The following is a 25,149-nucleotide window of genomic DNA, read 5'->3' on the forward strand; positions in this document are numbered from 1 at the left end:
TTTTATATAAGAATATGTTTTAGTGCCAAATATTGCTTTTAAATACTTGCTGTACTTTAATATCTGTACTTAAACTTGTTATAGGTAATGAGATATTTGTAAAACTAAGCACCTAATATTTTAATATTTTCCTGTTTTAATAGGTATAATACAATTACTTTGTTATATTTTTATATACGTGAGTGCTATATAAAAAATGCATGTACTGAGTATGTATTTCATAGTATTTATGTTTGAATGTTTGGTAAATAAATAAATAATTATTTATCATATGGCCTCAAGTTATTATATAGTCTCAAGTTATCTACTTTTATGAGTTTGACTATAGCGATTACCTGTAATTAAGGCTATTGTTCTGCACTCAACACTAGTCTCACCTGGCCAACATGAACATCTTACCTGAAGGTAACAAAAATACCAAATGTTGGCTAGGTGAGAAGACACCGACTTGTGTCAGCACCATATGGGACTGTATGATATTCTTGTCAAGACTTGTTTTTTTAGCTCACCTGGTCCGAAAGACTATGGTGAGCTTATGCCAAACTGCAGCGTCCGGCGTCCGGCGTCCGGCCGTCAGTTTTGCTAAAATGCTACTAGTCCTGAACAGCCATGTAGATTTTGACTTAATTTGGTCTGGAGCATTCTTAGGCCAAGGGGACTCAATTTTGTATAAACGGTGGGTGTGGCCCCCTCTTCAATTCTTCAAAATCCTCCTTCTTCTGTAGGAATGACAGGATTTTGTCCAAATTTGGTATAAAGCACCCTTGGGTGAAGGGAACCAATTTTGTATAACAGTGGTTTTGAAACCCCTGGGGGCAGAGAGGCGGGGCCAAATAGGGAAAATAGAAAAATACCTAAAAAATTCTTCTATAGGAATGACAGGATTATGTCCATATTTGGTCTTCAGCATCCTTTGGTGAAGGGGACCTAATTTTGTATCATTGGTATGTCTGACCCCCCGGGTGCAAAGGGTGAGCCTAATAGGGGAAACATATCAAATTTCTTCAAAATCCTCCTTTTCCTGTAGGTATGACAGGATTTTGTCTAATTGCATATAAACATAACCCCTGACTAACAATGTAATACATGTAAACTTCCAGCATCATGTGGATATTTCAACTTCAATTTTGCTAACATTTCCAGGTGAGCGATACAGGCCCTCTGGGCCTCTTGTATTCAAGACCAGAACATACACTGATCATGACAGCATTACAAATGATCTGAAAGAATTGCATTGAATAAAATGCAATTTCTGCAGGGAATATAACTATAGGTGAGATGTACAGAAGACTGAAATCTATGCATCCACTCATTTGCCCCTTTCAGCCAGCGAGCTAAAGAGTAAACTAATCATTTCTATATTTAATTTCTTCTCATTTATTAATAACCATTCCTGAAATTCTGTAATTATAATGAGCATCTGTATATTTAATGTGTTAATATGGTTCAGTTAATATTAAAAAATAAATCTATCCAGATGTAGCATGCTGGCATGAAGGGCTACCAATTTTGTTCAAATGAATGAACTTCACTCATATTCAAGGTCACAGGGGTCAATTGTCTTATAAACCTTTAAACGACTTCTTTTGTATAACCAAAAGGTCCAGGGTGATGATATTTTGCCAGAAGGATGTTGGCATGAAGGGCTATGAAGTTTGTTCAAATGAACGACCTTGACCCACTTTCAAGGTCAGAGGGGTCAATTGTCTTAAAATTTTCAAATAACCAAAATTCTCCATGTACTGATATTGGGTGTGTAGCATGCTGGGATGAAGGGCTACCAAGTTTGTTCAAATGAATGACCTTGACCTACTTTCAACCTGATGTCCTTGTTCTACATTCAAGGTCACAGGCATCATATGTTTAAATCTTTTGATAGGTTCTTATGAATAAAACACTGATAATCTGCCTGTAGCTGTATTTTAGTCCACTTTTAAGATTACAAGTGTGAGATTAATACCAGGTGAGCGATGCAGGTCCATTGGGTCTCTTGTTGAATAGTTTTGAAATACCAACATGAACATTTGTTAAGCAGTTTTTAACAAAAAAATATCTTCAGGGATCCAAGAATTTGTGATGAGTTGCAATTGTGGCACACTATTTTCAGAACAAACCTTCCATTTTTAGCTTACCTGCCCGAAAGGCAAGTGAGCTTATGCCGTACCGCGGCGTCCGTCGTCAACTTTTCCCTTTAAAAGCTTTTATCTCCTGAACGACTGATTGGATTTTAACTAAATTTGATCCTTGGCATCCTTGGGGCCAGGGGCTCAATGGATTAATGAAATAAGGGTGTGGCCCCCTAGGGAGTTTAGTAAGGGGCCAAAAAGGGGAAAATAAAAAAAAATAAAAAAATCTTCTTCTCCATTTCCAGAAATGCTAAAACCAAATACTACTCAAAGTAGTTGTAAAGGCCTATGGGTGGTTTATACAAATTGTAATTTTCATTACTCCCAGCCAGCCCCCCGCCCCCGTTTGTTCCTGGGGAGGGGGTGAAATTGAGTATAGTTTATATAGGAAATAAAACATGATAGGCCATTCCTTCCATTTTTTGAAATGAATGACCTTCACCAATATTCAAGGTCACAGGGGTCAAATATGTAGAAATCTGTAAACAACTTCTTCTGTAAAACCAAAAGGTCCAGGGTGATGCTATTTGGTCAGAAGCATGCGGGGATGAAGGGCTACCAAGTTTGTTCAAATGAATGTCCTTTTTTCCTATATTCAAGGTCACAGGGGTCAATTTTCTTAAAAACCTTTAAACGACTTTTTCTGAATTACCAAAATGTCTAGGGTGATGATATTTGGCCAGTAGCATGCTGGCATGAAGGGCTACCAAGTTTGTTCAAACAAATGACCTTCACTCATATTCAAGGTCACAGGGGTCAATTGTCTTATAAACCTTTAAACGACTTCTTTTGTATAACCAAAAGGTCCAGGGTGATGATATTTTGCCAGAAGGATGTTGGCATGAAGGGCTATGAAGTTTGTTCAAATGAATGACCTTTGCCCATATTCCAGGTCACAGGGGTCAAACATGTTGAAATCTTTAAACGACTTCTTCTGAATAACTAAAGCATATATGGTGATTGCTTGTCCGTAGTGCTGGTCCGTAGTGCTTGTCCGTAGTGCTGGTCCGTAGTGCTTGTCCGTAGTGCTGGTCCGTAGTGCTGGTCCTGGTCCGTAGTGCTGGTCCGTAGTGCTGGTCCTGGTCCGTAGTGCTGGTCTGTAGTGCTGGTCCGTAGTGCTGGTCCTGGTTCGTAGTCCTGGCCCGTACTGCTGGTCCTGGTCCGTAGTCCTGGTCCGTAGTGCTGGTCCTGGTCCGTAGTGCTGGTCCGTAGTGCACACAAATCTTTAAAAGTCATCTTCTCAGTAAACAATAGATCTAAGGTGGTGATATTTTGCAAGTTGCATTCTGGGAGGAAAGGCTACGTTCACGATTATGACAAAACCTAATTGAATGAAAGTATATGCGTTCCATGTCTACGTGCTCTAATACTACATCAAACTCGGATGCAAAAGTTGTTTCGTAAAACTTTTAGACGTGGATATATATATGTAACGTTACATGGGGTATATATATATTAAGTAGGAGGAAATACAAGCGATTTGTCAGCAGATTTCAGAAGATTATATTGCAAATATATGACTCTTAAAAAGTTGCAGCATAATTAAACTGACTCTTACGTAATACCTATTTATTTTGCTATAAATCAAGTAAAATATGAAGGTTTCATTCTGTGGAGCTGCTGTTCTATCATCTTATTTACATTTCTGCCATATCAAAATCGTCCTCCAATGTCAATATCTTTACGTAAAAGGGGATTTGTCTTCGCCCGACTTCAACTTAAATTTGTCGAGAATTGTATTACGCATGTATTTCATGCCAAGAAAAACACTGTCAGACGTGTCCATTGAAAGAGAAATCAGACATATATCGGAGGGGTGTTACTCCTGAACCCTAGCTACTCTATATATGTACCAGTGACCCAAACCTGCCACTATGACATCACAAGTACACGTGATCGGTTAGCTCATTAAAATTCTCGTCAGTAAGGAGCGGTCGTCTTTAATTGGTTGCCTACATCTAAGTAACGGGACACTTCTAAACGCTCGTTGATGGGCGATTCAATATTTATTCAAGTATATTAGAGGTTTCGATCTTTTAAAGGATTTTGGCCTTTCTTCTTCTTCTTCTTCTTCTTCTTCTTCTTCTTCTTCTTCTGTATAACCAAAAGGCTCAGGGTGAGGGTATTTGGCCATTAACATGCTTGCATAAAGGGCTACCAAGTTTGTTCAAATGAATTACCTTGACCTATATTAAGGATAAAAAATTCTTCTTCTGAATAACCATGCATAAGGCCTAGAATGTTGATATTTTGCCAGTGGCATGCTTTGATGAAGGGTGCTAAAAAAAATAACCTTGACATATATTCCAAGGTCACAGATGTCAAATATGTTTAAAAAATAATATCTTCTTCTGAATCAATTTGGCTAGTAACATCTTTGGATGAAGGGCTATCATGTTTTTTTATTAGCTCACCTGCCCCAAGGTCAAGTGAGCTTATGTCATGGTGCGGCGTCCCTCGACCGTCGTCATCCGTCATGTTTTCCTTTAAACAACTTCTTCTGAAGAACAAACAGGCCTAGAGTCATGAAATTTGGCTGACAGATTTATTGGTAGGAGCCTGACAAAGTTTGAGAATGAAAATGACCTTGACCTCCTTTCAAGGTCACAGGGGTCAACTTTGTGAAACATTAAGAAGTATAGAATCTTCATATTTGGCTGGTAGCTTCCTAGGTTTGTTTGTTTATGTTTAACGACCCATCGACGGCTGTGGTCATTTAGGGCCATGGTGATTTATTTTTTTATTGTATTTTTTTAACAAACATGTGAGTAGCGAAGATAAAATCAGATAAAATGGTTCATTTTAAAAGCATTTGCATTGTATGTGTAGATAATTAAAAATAAAAAGGGGGTTAAAATAACAAAAGAGATAACGAATAGATGATATGGAATATGTGATATATATAGCGTCAAAAAGGGTAAGGTGGGTTAAAAGACATCAGAGTCTATAGAATAGACCGATGTCTTTCAAATAGTTAAATGATGCCTTCGAGTCCACGGAACTGAAAAGAGACTCGAAAGTAGTTATCACGAATGTGTTTAAAATCGGAACATTCTATTAAAAAATGTTCCACTGTAAATGGAGTGTCACATGCCTGGCATGAAGGTAGATCTTCTCGTTTTAAAAGGTACGAATGAGTAGGATATGTGTGCCAAGTACGGAGCCGAGCGAGGACAACTTCCTCTCTACGATCTTTCCGACTGGGAATAGACGTTTTAAGTTTCGGTTGTACCTTAAAAAGTTTGTTGGTGGTCTTTCGAGACCAGCGTTGCTGCCATTCATTTTGAATGGCTGTACGAATAGTAGGTTTAAAACCAGTGTATGGTAGTTTGATATTTGTTTGCTGGAGATTAAATGCATTTTTTTGCTTCCCTGTCAACTCATTCGTTGCCTTTAATTCCTACATGGCTCGGAATCCATAGTAAAGTTATTTTTGACTTATTGAAGAGCAAGGTTTTGTATGAGTGTGTTTTTAGGATCTCGTAACTGTAAACTTTGTAGGACAGATAGAGAGTCGGAACATATGATTGCCTTTTTAATGCGGTATTTATCGATATGGTCTGGTAGTCGAACTGAAGTGCAAGAACTAGCAGTATAGAGGATTTGTGTTCTTCGGGCATAATACTTGATTTCCCTCGCTCATGTAATGTAAAGTTAAAATCAGGTGTTTGAGATTTGTCATCTCAACATTATACGATACTCATGTCAACATTACAGGTCATGTCAACACTACAGAACTTGTCATGTCAACTTTATATGATATTCGTATCAAGTCTTGTCATGACTTCTTCGTCGTGTCCGTGTAAGAAGTCTTGTCCGTGTAAGAAGTCCTGTCCGTGTAAGAAGTCCTGTCCGTGTAAGAAGTCCTGTCCGTGTAAGAAGTCGTGTCCGTGAACGTGTAAGAAGTCGTGTCCGTGTAAGAAGTCGTGTCCGTGTAAGAAGTCTTGTCCGTGTCAGAAGTCGTGTCCGTGTAAGAAGTCGTGTTCGTGTAAGAAGTCGTGTCCGTGTAAGAAGTCGTGTTCGTGTAAGAAGTCGTGTCCGTGTAAGAAGTCCTGCCCTTGTAAGAACTCGTGTCCGTGTAAGAAGTCGTGTCCGTGAAAGAAGCCGTGTCCGTGTAAGAAGTCTTGCCCGTGTAAGAAGACCTGTCCGGGTAAGAAGTCCTGTCCGTGTAAGAAGTCCTGCCCGTGTAAGAAGTCCTGTCCGTGTAAGAAGGAAGTCCTGTCCGTGTAAGAAGTCGTGTCCGTGAACGTGTAAGTAGTCGTGTCCGTGTAAGAAGTCTTGTCCGCGTTAGAAGTCGTGTCCGTGTAAGAAGTCGTGCCCGTGTAAGAAGTCTTGTCCGTGTTAGAATTCGTGTCCGTGTAAGAAGTCGTGTCCGTGAAAGAAGCCGTGTCCGTGTAAGAAGTCTTGTCCGTGTAAGAAGTCGTGTCCGTTTAAGAAGTCTTGTCCGTGTTAGAAGTCGTGTCCGCGTAAGAAGTCGTGTCCGTGAACGTGTAAGAAGTCGTGTCCGTGAAAGAAGCCGTGTCCGTGTAAGAAGTCTTGCCCGTGTTAGAAGTCGTGTCCGTGTAAGAAGTCGTGTTCGTGTAAGAAGTCTTGTCCGTGTTAGAAGTCCTGTCCGTGTAAGAAGTCGTGTCCGTGTAAGGAGTCTTGTCCGTGTTAGAAGTCGTGTCCGCGTAAGAAGTCGTGTCCGTGAACGTGTAAGAAGTCCTGTCCGTGTAAGAAGTCGGGTCCGTGTAAGAAGTCGTGTCCGTGTAAGGAGTCTTGTCCGTGTTAGAAGTCGTGTCCGTGTAGGAAGTCGTGTCCGTGTAAGAAGTCTTGTCGTGTCCGTGTAAGAAGTCTTGTCCGTTTTAGAAGTCGTGTCCGTGTAAGAAGTCGTGCCCGTGTAAGAAGTCTTGTCCGTGTTAGAATTCGTGTCCGTGTAAGAAGTCGTGTCCGTGTGAGAAGTCGTGTCCGTGTAAGAAGTCGTGTACGTGTAAGAAGTCATGTCCGTGTAAGAAGTCCTGTCCGTGTAAGTAGTCTTGTCCGTGTTAGAAGTATCTCAAAAACAGAAAACAATGTTAACTTAGAAAATTTGTTGAATTCACTGTTCATTCCATTTGAATTTAATAAGAAATCTTTTCTGTTTGGTACATATCGTCAGAATGGAATAAACAGAAAAGTGGATAATATGATCATCTTTACAATAAAACAATATATCTACAAAGCAAGGTGCCTCAGGAACAAACTCTGCATTATTGCCCTGAAAAATACACTAAAAGATACATATACAACTCAAAAATACATTGCTAGAAGTAAGGGAGAAAGCTACTTAGACCAGTTTCAAAGAGAATGGGCCAAATGGCAAAACTTTTTTTGAAACACCCAAACTTGAAATTACGACTGATTTACCATAAGTAACTTATCAATTTATAAATATATTTGTTGTATTGAGTAAATGTAAATATTGATTACGCTCACACTGACAGCTAGCTTAGAAATTCAAAATGTAATACAAATTTTCAACAATCCTACCTTTCCTTTTTGATAATCGTATGGATATTATACGATACTCATGTCAACATTACAGGTCATGTCAACACTACAGAACTTGTCATGTCAACTTTATATCCCCCTCGTATAAAGTCTTGTCATGACTTCTTCGTCGTGTCCGTGTAAGAAGTCTTGTCCGTTTTAGAAGTCGTGTCCGTGTAAGAAGTCGTGCCCGTGTAAGAAGTCTTGTCCGTGTTAGAAGTCCTGTCCGTGTAAGAAGTCGTGTCCGTGAACGTGTAAGAAGTCCTGTCCGTGTAAGAAGTCGTGTCCGTGAACGTGTAAGAAGTCGTGTCCGTGAAAGAAGTCTTGTCCGTGTTAGAAGTCGTGTCCGCGTAAGAAGTCGTGTCCGTGAACGTGTAAGAAGTCGTGTCCGTGAAAGAAGTCTTGTCCGTGTTAGAAGTCGTGTCCGCGTAAGAAGTCGTGTCCGTGAACGTGTAAGAAGTCGTGTCCGTGAAAGAAGTCTTGTCCGTGTTAGAAGTCGTGTCCGCGTAAGAAGTCGTGTCCGTGAACGTGTAAGAAGTCCTGTCCGTGTAAGAAGTCGTGTCCGGGTAAGAAGTCCTGTCCGTGTAAGAAGTCCTGCCCGTGTAAGAAGTCCTGTCCGTGTAAGAAGTCTTGTCCGTGTAAGAAGTCGTGTCCGTGAACGTGTAAGAAGTCCTGTCCGTGTAAGAAGTCCTTTCCGTGTAAGAAGTCTTGTCCGTGTTAGAATTCGTGTCCGTGTAAGAAGTCGTGTCCGTGAAAGAAGTCTTGTCCGTGTTAGAAGTCGTGTCCGCGTAAGAAGTCGTGTCCGTGAACGTGTAAGAAGTCGTGTCCGTGAAAGAAGTCTTGTCCGTGTTAGAAGTCGTGCCCGTGTAAGAAGTCGTGTCCGTGTAAGAAGTCCTGTCCGTGTAAGTAGTCTTGTCCGTGTTAGAAGTATCTCAAAAACAGAAAACAAAATGTTAAATTAGGAAATTATGAAAGTACTTTTCAGGAACTATACAAAGGAGTCCCTCAGGGATCATTTTTAGGCCCAACCCTGGTCAAGATTTTCTTAAACGACATTTTCCACATCATACAACACTGTAAACTTTATAACTACGTTGATGACAATACAATTAGTAAAGCACACACTTCACTAACCGCAGTCAAAACCTCACTACAAACAAACTGCAATTTACTCATTCACTGGTTCGCAAACAATCATATGCAAGCAAACCTAGACAAATTTCAAGCCATGGCCATAGGAAACAAAGCACAAAATGAAAACATTACTTTCAACATAGGCAACAACACAATAAAATGTGAACCAGAAGTAAAATTACTAGGGGTCACCATAGAATTCCAGTTAATTTTTCATACACACGTATCCAACATCTGCAAAAAAGCATCTAGGCAGCTCAACTCACTCAAACGCATAGGATAACACCTTAACAGATTAGGCAAACTTACAATATATCATTCATTTATTCTCTCAAATTTTAATTTCTGTCCACTTACATGGCACTTTTGCGGTGAGACAATGCAAACATTCAAAAAATGGAAAAAATCCAAGAAAGGGCTTTAAAATTTATTTACGATGAACAAGAAAATACATATGAAAATTTACTAGCCCGCTCAAAATTACCATCACTCAAAATCAGACGACTCAGAAATTTTGCAATAGAAGTATCTAAAATCACAAATAAACAGACACCAACATACCTACACGACCTTATCAACATCACAGAAAAACCACATACATACCACATGTAAGGACTACAAAGTATGGTAAACACTCATTTCGATCTGAAGCACCTAAAATATGGAATGCCCTACCAGACCACTTCCTAAAAACAACTACACGAACACAATTTAGAACACTAGGAAAACAGCGGGTATGGGCCTAAATGCAAATGCAACACATGCAGACAAAACACATAGGCTCCCAATACAGTTATACATGTTTTTAGCTAAAGCTTACCTCTATTTATGTCACCTCTCTATTAGATAGTGCTCATCTTTTAATATGTTTATTGCCAAATATTTATTGTGTAACTGTGCATGTCATTTTATGTGTCGGTTTTAATGGCTCATTAGAGCTAATGTTGTATTGTTTTAACCATACCGACGTTAAATAAAACATTTGATTTGATTCGATATAGCAGTACTCGTCTTTGAAACACTTAACAACTGAAACACATGCTCAGTTCACATAGAAGTTTCTAGCGAGAATGTTTTAAATTTGGACACGTGTACAAAACACACTTTTGACATTTAGTACAGGGAATTCCCCGTCACCGAAATAATATACAGAGGGATATCCCATTGAGCATGCGCAATCCATTGAAACACGTCGCCGGAAGTTGCATTTTTAAGGGAGAGTGTAGCTCCAGTTACGAGCAAAAGTCGGTCAGCGATGATGTTTTGTCAATGTTTAAGGAGTGGACAGTGTCAAGAAACTTAACAATGAAAAGAAAACACTCACAATGGATCATATTCATGATCGTCGCCGAATTAGCGATGTAAGTATTGATTTTGGTCTTTCTGAACACCGATTTTATTGTAGCGTCAGATGACAGAACAGCGTGACACCGACTGATCGTTTTGTACACATTCACTGAGAGTATGTGAAATTAGGTCAGCGGACAGTTCATGCATTGTTCAAAGACTTTACTGACCGGAAACTACATCAACTTCAATTGAAGTCTATGTCCGCATTTAAAAATTATCACAGATAAAAAAAAACACCCACAGAAACTAGAGAGATAAATTCACTGTTTACGATTATAAACTGTACTGTACCTGTCACAAGTTGGATAAATTGTAAGATACCATAGAAGCCTGAAGTTCTGTCAATAATGAATAATAACAGTTATACAAAAAATACATATAATATGCTTTTGTATTACTGTTATTATTCATTATTGACAGAACTTCAGGCTCCTGTGAAGATACCTTGCTACTTTGCCTGCCAATGGGAAAACACCTAACAAGCTAGGCACCACTTGTAGTTCACTAATTGTTCATTTTAAAGATTTTTTTTATAATTCAAAATAATTTATATGTATATGATTTGTCCCATAAATTAATACTAGACTGCAGTTCAATATCTTAGGCCTACATCATTCAGTGTCACAGGTGCTGGGCACACAAATATATTTATATATATTTGTGTCCACCACCTGTATTCAGTGTCTGTTTAATTATCTATGTTTGACAAGTCAATGATGTATCCCAAAAATGCTTAATTTTGTATGTGAATTAAAACTCTTGGGATAATGGATTGTTGTGCACTGAAATCCACTCCCATGCCCCAATATATACAGAGTTATGGCCCTTTGTTCACTTTCCCCCCTGCATGGGCATGTCATATTGTCTGTCACTTAGGCTTTTCCAGGAATGATCAACGCATAGTATTTGTCACTTAGGCCAAAATTGCAGATTTTTTTCTTTGTTGGCACCTCATTGGATGACAGTATTGCATACTGTAACAGAGCCTTGTCCACGACTACATTTGTATATTACAGAGTTGTAGTCCTTTGTTAATTGCTTCACCTTGTTCGGGTCATATATCATATAATTTGTCACTTACCTACGTATACACTATACAATTGCTTAATCGTGTGAGGACCTCTTGGGATGATGGAGTGTTGCATACTGAAAGTTTTTTCCCCCCACTATATATACAGAGTTATGGCCCTTTGTTTATTGTGTGTCACATTGTTTAGGGTTTATATAAGTTGTCACCTTCAATCGCTACATTTTTAGTGTATGAAAACCTTTGGGGCATAGGGAATGCTACATACCTGCAGAATTATGTTTTCTTGTTGATTTCATGTATCAAGAATTGTTCAGGGGGTGGGGGGCATGATATGCTATCACGTAGTATGGATTACTATCACTACGTTGCTTTGGTATGCATTGCTTGTTATAATATGATATTGTAGACCAACCTTTCATCTGTGACTTCCAATGGAATGACAGGATGTAAACCTGTGCAGGATGGACCTCTGATGGTGGGGCTACTGTTCTGTTAAAGCTCTGTCTTTCTAAGAATATACTATACATGTATTCTGTTTTTATACTTTTCTCCAGTAATTATTTATACTGAGACAATGCTTGGTGAAGGTTATCTTCATGTTAGAAGATTTTGATTTGTTTATTGTTATATGGTTGTACATGTGAAATAAACAGACATTACAACACACCTTTATCTGACCTGTTCAAATAGCACAGGTGGATTTGGATCTGCAATAAAATATTGATATTTTCAACTTGAACATCAGATGTAAAGTCACTATGTGTGGTATCGCTTTTATCACCAAGGTACATACAAATTGTACCTGTTATTGAGTTGGATATTTCAGATTAAAAATACCCACAACTTGATTCTGATAATTTTGAAGTTTGAACCTTGGTATGAGCTATAATTCTAGTAGGTACAGGTTCTGTACTGCTGGCAGGTACAAGGTCATGAGGAGTGGTCAAAGGTCAAGGTCATGAGGAATGGTCAAAGGTCAAGCATAACTTCTTGCATTGTTATCTTAAGATTTTGTAATGAAACTTCATAGTTGTGTTTATTTTTTGTCATGGCAAAATGCTTCACGGACACTCATATATCAAGGTCAAGGTCATGGCACTGACAAGGAGTCAAATTTCGAATGATTATCATGGTTTTCAGTTTGATCCATCAGAATTTTAAGCTGAAAAAAATATATTTGTGTTTCTGGCTATATGTAGACAATTATCTTGACTTTGATAGTGCTTGTGTAAGATTGGTTCACAAACCTTTGGTTAAGGGAAGGCTGCCAAAAATAGGTTTGGTAGCTAGCAAAACTAGAAACACCAAAAAATATATAAGGCAAGAGTGAGCTCTGCTCATTTTGTTTTCATTGATGATTTAAGTGTGTATGACATTGATGATTTAAGTGTGTATGACATTGATGATTTAATTATAAGTGTGTATGACATTGATGATTTAAGTGTATATGACATTGATGATTTAAGTGTATATGAACATTGATGATTTAAGTGTGTATGACATTGATGATTTAAGTGTGTATGACATTGCTGATTTAAGTGTATATGGCATTGATGATTTAAGTGTGTATGACGTTGATGATTTAAGTGTATATGACATTGATGATTTAAGTGTATATGAACATTGATGATTTAAGTGTGTATGACATTGCTGATTTAAGTGTATATGACATTGATGATTTAAGTGTGTATGACATTGATGATTTAAGTGTGTATGACATTGTATGCATGTATTTTTCTAGTGAATTTGGTTGCAACTATGTTGAAGAAAGTGCACATTAAATATGACCGTCTAGAGCTGCCGTCAGCAGTCGGGAAGATAGAAACTGTTGTAGGCAATACCTGGCAGATGTTGTCTGCTATAATTACAAAAACGTTTTATGTCTGGTGTACGTCATAACATGCTGCATTACACATTTTGTTCAGATTTCAGAACTACCCTATTGCAATCTTCAGTATTTATGGGGTAATACAGCAAATGTGACTTCAAACATGATTGATATGCACAATCCATATATGTAAATGTACATGACAGCTCTGTCTGAGAGTTAGACATGAAAGATATTTAAATATAATGACCAAAACTGAAATATTGTGGAAAACAGCAAATGTTAATTAAACATAAATTTGATTAAGTCATGCTCATGTTTAAAAACGAAGTCCAGTAAGCTTTGTGTAGAGTGTTTGATCAGCAGATAAACATGTCTTATCTTCTGTTGGTCACATCCTGCTCAGTAATAGGTTCTAGGTTGAAATACAAGCATTAATAAACCATGGATCAAATAAATGTTTTGGAGTTTCTACATTATAGTAGAAGTTGTGTCTCCTTGGCTAATTAAGATTCATGAGCACCACATGATGCATTCCCTGTTTCCTGCTCATTTCCTGAGCACCACATGTGGCATCCTTTTGATTTACTGCAGACCACATGTGGCACCCCTTTGTATAACCAAGAACCACATGTGGCACCCCTTTGTATAACCAAGAACCACATGTGGCACCCCTTTGTATAACCAAGAACCTCATGTGACACCCCTTTGAATAACCAAGAACCACATGTGGTGTTTCCTTTTGATTTACTGCAGACCACTTGTGGCACCCCTATGTATAACCAAGAACCACATGTGCCCCCCCCCCCCCCTTTGTATAACCAAGAACCATATGTGGTGCTTCCTTCTATGACTAAGCACCATATGTGGCATCTCAACTCTTGCCAGCATCCCATCGTTTAACCTACAGACTTCTCTAATGCAGAAAACTTGTACCAGTATTGTGGTTCTTTGATATTTGAATGAACAGTTTTTAATACCGCATTGAGTTTTTGTATGGCTCAAGATTGCTGTACTGCTTCCCTTGTGTTGCATTGTTAGCCACAGGATTGGGAATCAGACCATCTCTGTAAAGCACTCCAGACTAATATCTCTGACAGCTTGGTAACATGCCAGTGTTTCAAAGACATTATTGATAGTGTCAGCAAATATCTTGTTGGTTGGAATCCAGACTTTCCCTCCAGTGAAATATGTTTATTTGGAAGGTTTTGTTGAGGGTTATTGTTAGGATTGTCCTTCTGTTGACCGAGTTCTGACCTGTTTGTACTACAGATAATACTGACATGGAGAGGTTATATATAACTTGATAGGTCGTAAAGGTTTGACTTTAAATTAAAGTTCTGAAGTCGATCAGTTTGCTTTTGGTTGTTATGTATGCAAGTGTAACTATTTAATGTACAGAACCAGATAAACTGTTTCACCTAGAGACACCCCCCTATAGGTGTGTATTGCTACAGGGTATACATGTCTACAAAGTACCAACTTAGTTATTTTTGGTATTGAAGATTTTTCCTTCAGGCCTGCTGTATTTATAAGTTAATTAAAAAGTCACCTTTAAACAGAGAAATATCAAAGTGGTACTGATGTGTAACACCACAGTCTGGTAGGGAGTACTAATGATATCGATCATCAAAGTGGTACCGATGTGTAACACCACAGTCTGGTAGGGAGTACTAATGCTATCTATCATCATGGAATAGACATAATTATTGACATAAACTATTATTCACATTTGAGACTTTCAAAGGGGCAAATTTGAAAAATCACCCACTTTTTCAATTGAGAATGAGTCCTTTATATGAACCTAAAAGGTATCCTAATAAACAACTGGTTTAGATGCCTAACAATGTTTATGTGTGTGTTGATTTAAATGTAGGAGTGTCATGGTACATCTTTGTAATTACAGTATATAACCTTCAGGTCACTTACAAAGAAATCTCTACCGGTTAATGTCTGCATACATTACTGGCTGAAGTTTGTTATAAGTCTGAAACTTAAATTCTTTCCGACAAAAGTCACACTTAGACCTGAACATATATAAACAAATATATATATGAAGTGACATTTTGGAGATTTGATTTTTTTTGTTTTTAAAGGGGAAGGTTTTAATATATAAGTCAGTAATTGTATAATGTCGTTAGCTATATAACTATAACCGAGCTAGAACAAAAGGGCCGATCAGTAATTATATAATGTTGTTAGCTATATAAATATAACCAAGCTAGAACAAGAGGGCCGGTCAGTAATTATATAATGTTGTTAGCTATATATATATAACCGAGCTAGAACAAGAGGGCCGATCAGTAATTATATAATGTTGTTAGTTATATAACTATAACCGAGCTAGAACAAGATAGCCGATCAGTAATTATATAATGTTATTAGCTATATATATATAACCGAGCTAGAACAAGATGGCCGATCAGTAATTATATAATGTTGTTAGTTATATAACTATAACCGAGCTAGAACAAGATAGCCGATCAGTAATTATATAATGTTGTTAGTTATATAAATATAACCGAGCTAGAACAAGAGGGCCGATCAGTAATTATATAATGTTGTTAGCTATATAAATATAACCGAGCTAGAACAAGATAGCCGATCAGTAATTTTATCGCACCTCGGACAAAAATGTCCAAAAACCATTGGTTTAGAGCTGTAACATGGTGACCCTCTAATTTTCTATAGAGGGTTAGTAGGATTCCATTATAGGGCAATATGGCTGCCCATTGCTCACCGCTTCAAAACTAAAACAACAGATACAGGTACCTGAATATATGTTAACGATCTGTGTGATATCTTGTTCCAAGGACAAAAAAACTGTTACATGTTATGTTTTTGTTATATAGTTTATTTTATTTTCATTTATCAAAGTTGATTTAATTTGTTAAATATTCATATTGATTTGTTATGCATTACATCATTTTCATTTTAAGCAAAAATGGTCCTCGATGCGATAAATTTGTTATATAGTCAGTTACTGACCATCTACAGAACCATAGAGGGTCAGTAAGATTTATAGGGGGTGAGGGCGGACCGGCCTGTACATTTCAAACCATTAAAGATATCTTAATCAAACTTGAAATATACCTGCATCACCCACAGAAGATGTGCAGTGCACTGGAACTAGGTCTCGTGCTACACTATATACAGAGTTATGGCCCTTTGTTTAATTTTAATACCGAAGTTTGTCCAGAGCATAAGTTCTATGTTATTTCACCTACGTTGACCATACTTACCATATTGATGTACCTGGGGAAGGTGGAATTTCTCACCTTAAAATCAGATTTTATGCCCCACAATATACAGAGTTATGGCCCTTTGTTTACTTTTAATACCGAAGTTTGTCAATGGCATAACTTCTAAACCATTAAAGATATCTTAATCAAATTTAAAGTATACCTGCATCACTCACAGAAGGTGTGCTGTGCACTGTAATTAGGTCGTGCGTCACTATATACAGGGTTATGGCCCTTTGTTTATTTTTAATACCGAAGTTTGTCCACAGCATAACTTCCATGTTATTAGGGCCCCGCATCAAAGATGCGGGTGCCCTATACTAATTCATCCGTTCATCCGTCACAATCAAACAAGGTATCAACTGATCAAAGGTCAAGGTAACTGGGTCAAAGGTCAAGGTCAAATTTTGTATCTTTTCACTGATGAACATTTTGTTATGACATTATGAAGCAAAGTTGGTTGGAATTTAACAAAGAGTCAACTGACTTAAGGTCAAGGTCACTGGGTCAATTTAAAGGTCAAATATTGATTCTTTTTACTGATGAACATTTTTTGTTTGTTATTATGAAGCAAAGTTGTTCAGAACTTAACACAGAGTCAACTAACCAAAGGTCAAGGTTTCGGGTTCCAAAGGTTCAAGGTCAAGGTCTAGTTTTGTATTTTTTTACTGATGAGATGAACATTTTGTTATGATATTCTGAAGCAAAATTGGTCGGAATTGAAGAATGAGTCAACTGACCAAAGATCAGGGTCACTGGGTTAAAGGTCATTTAGGTCCAAAGGTCCAAAGGTCAAAGACAAAGTGGATCTCTTACTTTGACCCTGGCTCTTGATGGGGGAAGTATTTAAGGTGAAATAAAACAAATCAAAGCTAAAAAATGAGTATTGCACCGGTATTTACATTTCTGTTAGCCCAGCAAATATGGAAGTGGAAGGAATCAAGACTTACATCATAGTACATGTAAAATGTATATTTTGCTTCCTTGTGATTGTTTTTGAAGTCCAAATGTCAAACGTCAAGTTCAGCTATATGGGCAGATTGCTTCTTGATGATTATGGGGGATATATTGCCACAAGACGGGGCCCTTACTGACCTGTCAGTGTTCTAGTTTGCCTTGATGATTATGGGGGATATATTGCCACAAGACGGGGCCCTTACTGACCTGTCAGTGTTCTAGTTTGTCTTGATGATTATGGGGGATATATTGCCACAAGACGGGGCCCTTACTGACCTGTCAGTGTTCTAGTTTGTCTTGATGATTATGGGGGATATATTGCCACAAGACGGGGCCCTTACTGACCTGTCAGTGTTCTAGTTTCACCTACGTTGACCAAACTTGCTAAAGTTTTAATGTATCTTGGGTAAGTAGGAGGGTCAAATTCTAAATTTGGGTCTCGTGCCCCACTATATAAAGCGATATGGCCCTTTGTTAATTTTTTATACCAGAGTTTTTCTATTGGCTAATAAGGGGAGATATATGTTTTTGTTCACAAAAACAAAATTCTAGTAATATATTGTCGTTAGCTATATGAATATAACCGAGCTAGAACAAGAGGGCCAAGGAGGAAATATCTGTGTGAGTTGTGGTGAGGAAGTTCGTTAATTTTATTGAGAGCATTTTCACTGATAATGGTGGGGAGGAAGTCACTTATGGGTGAGGAATGACGTAACTTACTGGTCTGATGGTTGAGGTAGAACGTTTACTGATGGTTGGAAGCTTTAAGAGGAAGCTAGAGGGAAATTCACTGATGGTTTAGGAAGAACTTTTGCTGATGGTTGGAAGAGGGAGTTAGAGGGAAAGTCACTGATGGTTTATAGGAAATTCTTACTGATGGTTGAAGAAGACTTTTACTGATGGTAAAATGAACAGAAAACAAATTTCATCAGCTAATCATAAATTGTTGTCTAGTTACTTGGAGGAATGCCAGTACAATACATTTATTGCATGTCTGCCCCTGGAGCTGAATGATAAATGATGCCAAAAATAAACCAGATTTAAAATCTGTTCCTTGCCGTATGTACTGCTTAGAGCATATTTAATCTGTATTGAGAAATAAAAAGTTGACGGACAGTAGTGAATACATAGTGGTGGATTGTTATTTTACAATTCAACATGTTCCTTAATGAAAAGGATTTGACAATAGGTTCAGTAAAGGGATCCGATTATTGGTGATCCTGCTCCAACATTACCCGGCCTTGACAGCCAGGTCTTGGTCCACTATAATTTAGAAATGTACATCAAGTCAAATTGATTAGGTCTGCCCATGTCAACCGGTATACTATTACATATATATGGGGCAAAGAAGCATATAGCATGCTGGGCTTATATAGCATGCTGGGCTTATATATAGCATGCAAACCCTATTACAGTGGTGGCACCTGCTGTCACTTAGTATACAGTGATATTTAGCTGACAAATTCAAATTGAGGATTAAACACATGTTACCTAGTGAGATACAGAGATACAGACTAGGTTGGTGGCTACGTCCTGGACCTTGTACACCCTAGCTAGCTATAGTTTGTGTTACAGTGACACCAGCGGTAACCTTCTAGATCCGAGCACACTGACCTGTACACAGTTAATGTACACATCTACCTATCATTATCAAATCATTTTATCACAGGTACACTGACCATGTTTTGTTTTACCCCACTTCAGCCTATTATCTCCTAGTCACGATATAAACAGGTGTATCTTTACAAATGACTACCTGAGTATTATTTATTTTTTGAGAGTTTGCCAGTAACAAGTAATGCTATTTATTTCACTATATAAAAGAAACTTTTAGACAAAAACTGACAGAGTAATTTCCTGGCAATGTGTTGACCTCCTGGTAATTGGCAGTCTGAACCCATTTGCATTGACCAATAGCTCCTACCCTGTATCTACCGTATGTGTTTATCCAATCTGATCCCTGGCTTGCTATGTGTTAACCCATCCCTGATCCTTGGTCAGTCTGATCCCTGGATTGTTTTTTGTTAACCCATTCCTGATCCTTGGTCAGTCTGGTCCCTGGCCTGCTATGTGTTGACCACTCCAGGTATTTGGACAGTCTGATTCCTGGCCTGCTATGTGTTGACCACTCCAGGTCTTTGTTAAGTCTGATTCCTGGTCTGCTTTGTGTTGACCACTCCAGGTCTTTGGTCAGCCTGGTCCCTGGCCTGCTATGTTCTGACTCATTCCAATCTTGGTCAGTCTGATTCCTGGCCTGCTATATAATGTGTTGACCAATCCAGGTATTTGGACAGTCTGATTCCTGACCTTGTATGTGTTGACCACTCCTGGTCTTTGGTAAGTCTGGTCCCTGGCCTGCTATGTGTTGACCTGTCCAGGTCTTTGGTCAGCCTGATTCCTGGCCTGCTTGTGTTGACCACTCCAGGTCTTTGGTCAGCCTGATCGATGGCCTGCTATGTGTTGACCACTCCAGGTCTTTGGTCAGCCTGATTCCTGGCCTGCTTTGTGTTGACCACTCCAGGTCTTTGGTCAGTCTGATTCCTGGCCTGCTTTGTGTTGACCACTCCAGGTATTTGGACAGTCTGATTCCTAGCCTTATAGGTGTTGACCACTCCAGGTCTTTGGTCAGTCTGATTCCTGGCCTGCTTTGTGTTGACCACTCCAGGTCTTTGGTCAGTCTGATTCCTGGCCTGCTATGTATTGACCCATCTATAAACATGTCTGTATTTGTCATCCCTTCTAGCCCTGGCAAGTTTCCAGTCCTGCCTGCTATTAGTTGGTGTCTGCTTGTTATTGGCCAGTCTCTGATCTCTGATTCATCTGTAGGTGTTTGACTATTCCTGTTGTTTTTTATTTGTCCTTATCACCGATCCACTGACCAGCAGCTGTTGTCAAGATAAATATTATTGATATTTGTTTTTTTGTGTTTGTAGACTTGGCGTTTTATCAGAAAATGATGGAGCAACTGTCGCCAAAGTAAGCAGTCAGACAGAAAAAGAGGGTAAATCCGAGGCTGCTGAGGGGGAGACCAATGTAAGATCAATCTTGGTGTATGCTGAATAAAGACGGTTTAGCCTACAATTGTATACAAGTCTTTCCATTGATTTCACCCTCTATAGTTATTCAGAATAATTTGAAGGAAAGATTTTGGAGACCTACATCACTTAATGCAAATCTTAATCCCTTCATTGGAAGCCTGTTTAAAGTGTTATATGTATTTGGTAAAAAATGTTATATATTATCAGGTTTAGTGTGTTAACGTACCTCTGTTTAATATGTGAACATACCCCTGGTTAATGTGTTAATGTACCCCTGGTTAATGTGTTAGTGTACCCCTGGTTAATGTGTTAGTGTACACCTGGTTAATGTGTTAGTGTACCCTGGTTTATGTGTTAGTGTACACCTGGTTTATGTTTTAGTGTACACCTGGTCAATGTGTTAGTGTACGCCTGGTTTATGTGTTAGTGTACACCTGGTTAATGTGTTAGTGTATCCCTGGTTAATGTGCCTGGTGAATGTGTACACCTGGTTAATGTGTTAGTGTACCCTGGTTAATGTGTTAGTGTACACCTGGTTAATGTGTTAGTGTATCCCTGGTTAATGGGTTAGTGTATCCCTGGTTAATGTGTTAGTGTACACCCGGTTAATGTGTTAGTGTATCCCTGGTTAATGTGCCTGGTGAATGTGTACACCTGGTTAATGTGTTAGTGTACCCTGGTTTATGTGTTAGTGTACACCTGGTTTATGTTTTAGTGTACACCTGGTCAATGTGTTAGTGTACCCCTGGTCAATGTGTTAGTTTACCCCTGGTTAATGGGTTAGTGTACCTCTGGTTAATGTGTTAGTGTACCCCTGGTGAATGTATCCCTGGTTAATGTGTTAATGCACCCCCGGTGAATGTGTGAATGTAACCCTGGTGAATGTGTTCCCCTGGTTAATGTGTTAGTGTACCCCTGGTCAGTGTGTTAGTTAATATGTGAACATACCCCTGGTTAATGTGTTAATGTACCCCTGGTTAATGTGTTAGTGTGCCCCTGGTTAATGTGTTAATGCGCCCCCGGTGAATGTGTTAATGTAACCCTGGTGAATGTGTACACCTGGTTAATGTGTTAGTGTACCCCTGGTTAATTTGTTAGTGTACCCCTGGTTAATGTGTTAGTGGATCCCTGGTTAATGTGTTAGTGTATCCCTGGTTAATGTGTAAGTGTACCCCTGGTTAATGTGTTAGTGTACCGTGTTAGTGTATCCCTGGTTAATGTGTTAGTTTACCCCTGGTTAATGTGTTAGTGTACCTCTCGTTAATGTGTTAGTGTACCCCTGGTCAATGTGTTAGTTTACCCCTGGTTAATGGGTTAGTGTACCTCTGGTTAATGTGTTAGTGTACCCCTGGTCGATGTGTTAGTGTACCCCTGGTTAATGTGTTAATGCACCCCCGGTGAATGTGTGAATGTAACCCTGGTGAATGTGTTCCCCTGGTTAATGTGTTAGTGTACCCCTGGTCAGTGTGTTAGTTAATATGTGAACATACCCCTGGTTAATGTGTTAATGTTCCCCTGGTTAATGTGTTAGTGTTCCCCTGGTTAATGTGTTAGTGTATCCCTGGTTAATGGGTTAGTGTACCCCTGGTGAATGTATCCCTGGTTAATGTGTTAATGCACCCCCGGTGAATGTGTTAATGTAACCCTGGTGAATGTGTACACCTGGTTAATGTGTTAGTGTACCCTGGTTCATGTGTTAGTGTACACCTGGTTAATGTGTTAGTGTATCCCTGGTTAATGTGCCTGGTGAATGTGTACACCTGGTTAATGTGTTAGTGTACCCTGGTTCATGTGTTAGTGTACACCTGGTTAATGTGTTAGTGTATCCCTGGTTAATGGGTTAGTGTATCCCTGGTTAATGTGTTAGTGTACACCCGGTTAATGTGTTAGTGTATCCCTGGTTAATGTGTTAGTGTATCCCTGGTTAATGTGCCTGGTGAATGTGTACACCTGGTTAATGTGTTAGTGTCCCCTGGTTAATGTGTTAGTGTACACCTGGTTAATGTGTTAGTGTATCCCTGGTTAATGGGTTAGTGTATCCCTGGTTAATGTGTTAGTGTACACCCGGTTAATGTGTTAGTGTATCCCTGGTTAATGGGTTAGTGTATCCCTGGTTAATGTGTTAGTGTACCCCTGGTTAATGTGTAAGTGTATCCCTGGTTAATGTGTTAGTGTACACCCGGTTAATGTGTTAGTGTACACCTGGTCAATGTGTTAGTGTACACCTGGTTTATGTGTTAGTGTACACCTGGTTAATGTGTTAGTGTACCCCTGGTTAATGTGTTAGTGTACCCCTGGTCAATGTGTTAGTGTACACCTGGTTTATGTGTTAGTGTACACCTGGTTAATGTGTTAGTGTACCCTGGTTAATGTGTTAGTGTACACCTGGTCAATGTGTTAGTGTACCCCTGGTTAATGTGGTAGTGTATCCCTGGTTAATGTGTTAGTGTACACCCGGTTAATGTGTTAGTGTACCCCTGGTCAATGTGTTGTTAATGTGTTAGTGTACCCCTGGTGAATGTATCCCTGGTTAATGTGTTAGTGTATCACTGGTTAATGTGTTAATGTACCCCTGGTTAATGTGTTAGTGTACCTCTGGTTAATGTGTTAATGTATCCCTGGTTAATGTGTTAGTGTACCCCTGGTGAATGTATCCCTGGTTAATGTGTTAATGCACCCCCGGTGAATGTGTTAGTGTATCCCTGGTTAATGTGTTAGTGTACCCCTGGTTAATGTGTTAGTGTACCCCTGGTTAATGTGTTAGTGTACCCCTGGTTAATGTGTTAGTGTACCCCTGGTGAATGTATCCCCGGTGAATGTGTTAATGTAACCCTGGTGAATGTGTACACCTGGTTAATGTGTTAGTGTACCCCCGGTGAATGTGTTAGTGTACCTCTGGTTAATGTGTTAGTGTACCCCTGGTTAATGTGTGAGTGTACCCCTGGTTAATGTGTTAGTGTACCGTGTTAGTGTATCCCTGGTTAATGTGTTAGTGTACACCTGGTTAATGTGTTAGTGTACCCCTGGTTCATGTGTTAGTGTACCCCTGGTGAATGTACCCCTGGTTAATGTGTTAGTGTACCCCCGGTTAATGTGTTAGTGTACCCCTGGTTAATGCGTTAGTGTACCCCTGGTTAATGTGTTAGTGTATCCCTAGTTAATGTGTTAGTGTATCCCTGGTTAATGTTTTAGTGTACCCCTGGTTAATGTGTTAGTGTACACCTGGTTAATGTGTTAGTGTACCCTGGTTAATGTGTTAGTGTACACCTGGTTAATGTGTTAGTGTACCCCCGGTGAATTGTGTTAGTGTACACCTGGTTTATGTGTTAGTGTACACCTGGTTAATGTGTTAGTGTACCCCCGGTGAATGCGTTAGTGTACCTCTGGTTAATGTGTTAGTGTATCCCTGGTTAATGGGTTAGTGTATCCCTGGTTAATGTGTTAGTGTACAGCCGGTTAATGTGTTAGTGTATCCCTGGTTAATGGGTTAGTGTACCCCTGGTTAATGTGTTAGTGTATCCCTGGTTCATGTGTTAGTGTACCCCTGGTTAATGTGTTAGGGTATCCCTGGTTAATGTGTTAGTGTATCCCTGGTTAATGGGTTAGTGTATCCCTGGTTAATGTGTTAGTGTACAGCCGGTTAATGTGTTAGTGTATCCCTGGTTAATGTTTTAGTGTACCCCTGGTTAATGTGTTAGTGTATCCCTGGTTCATGTGTTAGTGTACCCCTGGTTAATGTGTTAGGGTATCCCTGGTTAATGTGTTAGTGTATCCCTGGTTCATGTGTTAGTGTACCCCTGGTTAATGTGTTAGTGTATCCCTAGTTAATGTGTTAGTGTATCCCTGGTTAATGTGTTAGTGTATCCCTGGTTCATGTGTTAGTGTACCCCTGGTTAATGTGTTAATGTACCCCTGGTTAATGTGTTAATGCACCCCCGGTGAATGTGTTAATGTAACCCTGGGGAATGTGTACACCTGGTTAATGTGTTAGTGTACCCCTGGTTAATGCGTTAGTGTACCCCTGGTTAATGTGTTAGTGTATCCCTAGTTAATGTGTTAGTGTATCCCTGGTTAATGTTTTAGTGTACCCCTGGTTAATGTGTTAGTGTACCGTGTTAGTGTATCCCTGGTTAATGTGTTAGTGTACACCCGGTTAATGTGTTAGTGTATCCCTGGTTAATGGGTTAGTGTATCCCTGGTTAATGTGTTAGTGTTCCCCTGGTTAATGTGTTAGTTTTCCCCTGGTTAATGTGTTAGTGTTCCCCTGGTTAATGTGTTAGTGTACCTCTGGTTAATGTGTTAGTGTATCACTGGTTAATGTGTTAGTGTACCCCTGGTTAATGTGTTAGTGTACCCCTGGTTAATGTGTTAGTGTACCTCTGGTTAATGTGTTAGTGTACACCCGGTTAATGTCTTTTTAACAATTTATCTAAATTTTCATAAGGCCCGTGCTAACTCTGATAACATTGAATTTACAACTTCATTATTTACTCCTTTATAACCCAGATAATCAATCTGAACCTTTATTTGAAATCCTTTACTCTTATATCTTATCATGTTGTTGATTCAAGTTTTGTGATAATTCCAGAGGGAATCAAAGGGAAATATTTTTTACTCACAACACACAATTATCCCATATATAGCAAGTACATCTACTTCCTATATTTGTAAATATTTCATTAAAATGAATATAACAAAGTACATGTATTTTGTGTAAATGGAAGGAAAACTGAGTGTATGTTTCCTTTTAACAATTAGCAGCCAGTTTTATATCCCTGTTACAGTGCGGTATTGGAGTCTGCCTTTACTTACATGATTGTACTAGGGACTAGGGAAAAAAAATATTTGAAACTGAAAAACAAAAGCCTTTTATTATTGTAGTCGGCCTTTCACCAACTTATTAAAATCTCAACATTTTCTGAAGTATAGAAGTCTG

General features: G+C 38.9%; 2 protein-coding genes across 2 annotated transcripts in view; one reads left to right on the forward strand and one right to left on the reverse strand.

The window, feature by feature from the left end:
- Positions 1–7,750: 7,750 nt before the first annotated feature.
- LOC110442619 (cell wall protein IFF6-like) lies at positions 7,751–9,044 on the reverse strand. Its single transcript, XM_021486341.1, has 2 exons — positions 9,035–9,044; positions 7,751–8,565 (listed from the first exon to the last, which is right to left on the reverse strand). The coding sequence occupies exons 1-2, from the start codon at positions 9,042–9,044 to the stop codon at positions 7,751–7,753; spliced, it is 825 nt and encodes a 274-aa protein (XP_021342016.1).
- Positions 9,045–9,938: 894 nt separating this feature from the next.
- LOC110442701 (SUN domain-containing ossification factor-like) overlaps positions 9,939–25,149 on the forward strand; it is a 31,376-nt gene continuing 16,165 nt past the window's right edge. The window contains exons 1-2 of the mRNA XM_021486465.1: positions 9,939–10,129; positions 20,109–20,208. Of these exons, the coding sequence (XP_021342140.1) occupies positions 9,939–10,129; positions 20,109–20,208 (291 nt within the window). The remainder of the gene's footprint in view (positions 10,130–20,108; positions 20,209–25,149) is intronic.

This window comes from Mizuhopecten yessoensis, unplaced genomic scaffold, assembly GCF_002113885.1.
Source record: "Mizuhopecten yessoensis strain PY_sf001 unplaced genomic scaffold, ASM211388v2 scaffold241, whole genome shotgun sequence".
NCBI lineage: Eukaryota > Metazoa > Mollusca > Bivalvia > Pectinida > Pectinidae > Mizuhopecten > Mizuhopecten yessoensis.